Raw genomic sequence first — 2,761 nt, forward strand, 5'->3', positions numbered from 1 at the left:
AATAATCTTTATCTGCTGGAATCTATTGTACAGTTGTATTTTCTTAAAGTCTCCTCTGTAGTTTAGGTCGCAGTTTGTTGTGTTTGTCTATATGTTGTTTTTTTACTTTGAATTTTCAGTGTATCGTGGCCGAGAAAGTGAGAGAAAATAACTTGTGCAGATGGTAATGATATAAAATCTGGAAACCGGCATTTTATTTTAGATATTTAAAAAAAACGTGATATTTTAACAGCAGTCCTTATTTTTCAAGATAATATGATAGAAGCAAAAAATCTACCTTCAAGACCCCATTTTTTCCCAAATGATGACAAGCCCTGAAGTGCAAAAAAATCCCAAAAATATTAACATATCTGTTTTCTTTATAGCGCACTGTGAAAATAACCGCAGATCGAAAAATGGGGAAAATAACGACCTCCCATCGAAGAAAACGCCCGACCAGAAGACCTTTCCCATAAACACCAGTCAATATAAATAAAATTAGATCTTATAAAAGCCCCAAATCTAGAGAGAACAGAGCGAAGTGGAGCAAGGGGAGAGCATGTCGAGAGTTGGAGCCCGAGCCCCAACATGGCCGCTGGCACAAGTTGTAAACATTGAGGCGTTACTCGAGCTCTGGCCACACCTCGCCGGGGAATACACGTGTTTTGTGACTATCATGTGAATTGTCGTCGGAAGGTCGTTGAGAATCTTCGATGCAGGAGAGCAGAGGGAGTTCACACGTTGGGAAATCGGGCGACATAGCTCACCTGTTGCTGTGAGTTGAATCCGAGTGTGTGGAAGGGGAAGGAGAAAATGCCGAGGAGAGACTTTTAAACCGGGTGTTACCGGGGAAAAAAAAAATTGCAGGTAACGACCACCTTCCTCCTCCCACGGGGCCAGGATGGAGCAGGAGGACGAGAACATTTCCCTCCTGCTGAACATGGGTTTCCCTGACGTGCGTGCCATCAAAAGGGCCCTGAAGCTGAGCAACGGAGAGGTCAACGAGGCCGTGATCTACCTGACGGAGCAGCCCCTCACCTCGTACTCCACGGTGGACGACCTCAGGGATGTGGAGATGACGGAGACCCAGGGGCCGCCCACGTACGATGAGGTTTGTGGTCCTCCGGAGGATTCTTGCGGAGGTTGTGTTTTGTTTTGGCGTGGTGTTTAGGAAATGTTTGCCAGGGATGTAGCTGTTTTTTTTTTGTTTCGGTTTTAGGTGGTCGTGCAGCGTAAGGTTAACAGCACGTGGAATCAATTGATCGACAAATTCTATGGCCCTTTTTGTGTTGTATTTTTTTTTCAGTTGGAAAATTAAGAATTGATATTAAGTAATGTGCAATAGATTGCATTGCATGCCAACAAGCCAGTCATAGCAACCGTTTCATTTTGTTCACTGTATTAGCAGTAGATCTGCAATAGTTTGAATTCCAGCCAAGTTCCTCGCTGTGATGTGGATGCCAAATTAAATTGAGCTCTTGCAGATTTCTTTGTCAGTTTATTGCCAAGAAAGGAACCAGTTTGGTCTTGCTAGAATATACCTGAAGGAGATCTGTTGCCTCTTTGCCAGAGTGCTGACAGGCATGGTGAGTGCTATGATGGCTTGACGCTGATGGCATAATGGGTTTATTGAATATATTTCTGAAAAACTTATTATATTTGATAGAAATATCGTCGCAGAAAAATATGATCAATTCATTGATTCCATGGTGTCTCCTGAATTTCACTCTGATTTTATAATATGCCAACTTCAATCTGTTCTTTTGAGCTTTGATATTATCCTAGCTTTTTCAATTATACCACTTTAAAGCACTACACTTCAGCTGCAAAATATAACCTGAAAGAATATTTTGTCATTACAGCATTCCACAGTAAATTGTAAAAACTCTTTAACATCCAGGATAATTGTTGTTATTTTAATTTAATTTTTATTTTTTCGATCTTTTCACAAAAAGTGCAATAATTAAGTTATAGAATGCAACTCGAAGAAATATGATAACCACTGTAACAAATAAGAAAATTGTGCGTTGGCGTGAATCTGAGTGGTGAGAATAAAATAAAAGCCCAAAAGAACGGGTAAAAGTTATCACAATAAATCTGGAGTTAACGTCTGGAAGTTGAAGCCAACTTCAGGGGACGCGAATGCATTTGGAGCGAAACATCAGACAACAGATTCCATGTGCTGGTTAATATGTATATGAAATAGCTGTCTGATGCCAAAATTCTGATCCCATAGGCAGGATGGAGGGAGACCAAGGAACAGTAGCTTACTCATGTAGTCTCTTTTTGATTGGTAATGTGAAAGATTAGTGTCTTTAGAAAACATCTGCTGATACTTTCATTCAGCTCTCGCGAGACAGAAAATAGAAGAAAGTCCAATTGCAAGGAATATTTTAATTTTGAATTACAGTTATAGTTGAACCTGAGAGTTGTCAACATGTCTGCTGAACACATGTCAATACAATTGCACATCTTTTGGTCCCACTTGTTGTGATCAGATAAAGATGAAAATGACAGAAACTTTGAGAAAGAATTTTGAAATCGTAACATTTTTTTCTCTCTTTATTTATATTACTTTGATATTTTGTCATCAAATTGATGTGCTCTCACCCCAGAACAGAAACTTTCTCAGTCTTATGCCATCCCATACATCCCAGGCATTATTGGGTACACTTCACCAGCAAACAGTCACTGGTAATGGCAGTGGCTGGGCTGTACTGTGTGTAACTCCTGATATATAACTGTCTGTACCAACACTAAAGGAGGCATATGAAATAGTATT

The 2,761-nt window shown here is 40.0% G+C and overlaps 1 protein-coding gene across 2 annotated transcripts in view; it reads left to right on the top strand.

Annotated features, from left to right (window-relative positions):
- The first annotated feature begins 564 nt into the window (after nt 1-564).
- LOC122249584 (ubiquitin carboxyl-terminal hydrolase 24) overlaps nt 565-2,761 on the top strand; it is a 40,845-nt gene continuing 38,648 nt past the window's right edge. The window contains exon 1 of one of the 2 annotated variants that reach the window (XM_086543952.1): nt 565-1,090. In XM_086543952.1, the coding sequence (XP_086400078.1) occupies nt 881-1,090 (210 nt within the window). In that variant the 5' untranslated portion in view covers nt 565-880. The remainder of the gene's footprint in view (nt 1,091-2,761) is intronic. The other variant, XM_086543953.1, reaches the window with a different exon arrangement.

Source organism: Penaeus japonicus, unplaced genomic scaffold (assembly GCF_977035675.1).
Source record: "Penaeus japonicus unplaced genomic scaffold, GWHDUDI00000001_assembly GWHDUDI00000014, whole genome shotgun sequence".
Lineage (NCBI taxonomy): Eukaryota > Metazoa > Arthropoda > Malacostraca > Decapoda > Penaeidae > Penaeus > Penaeus japonicus.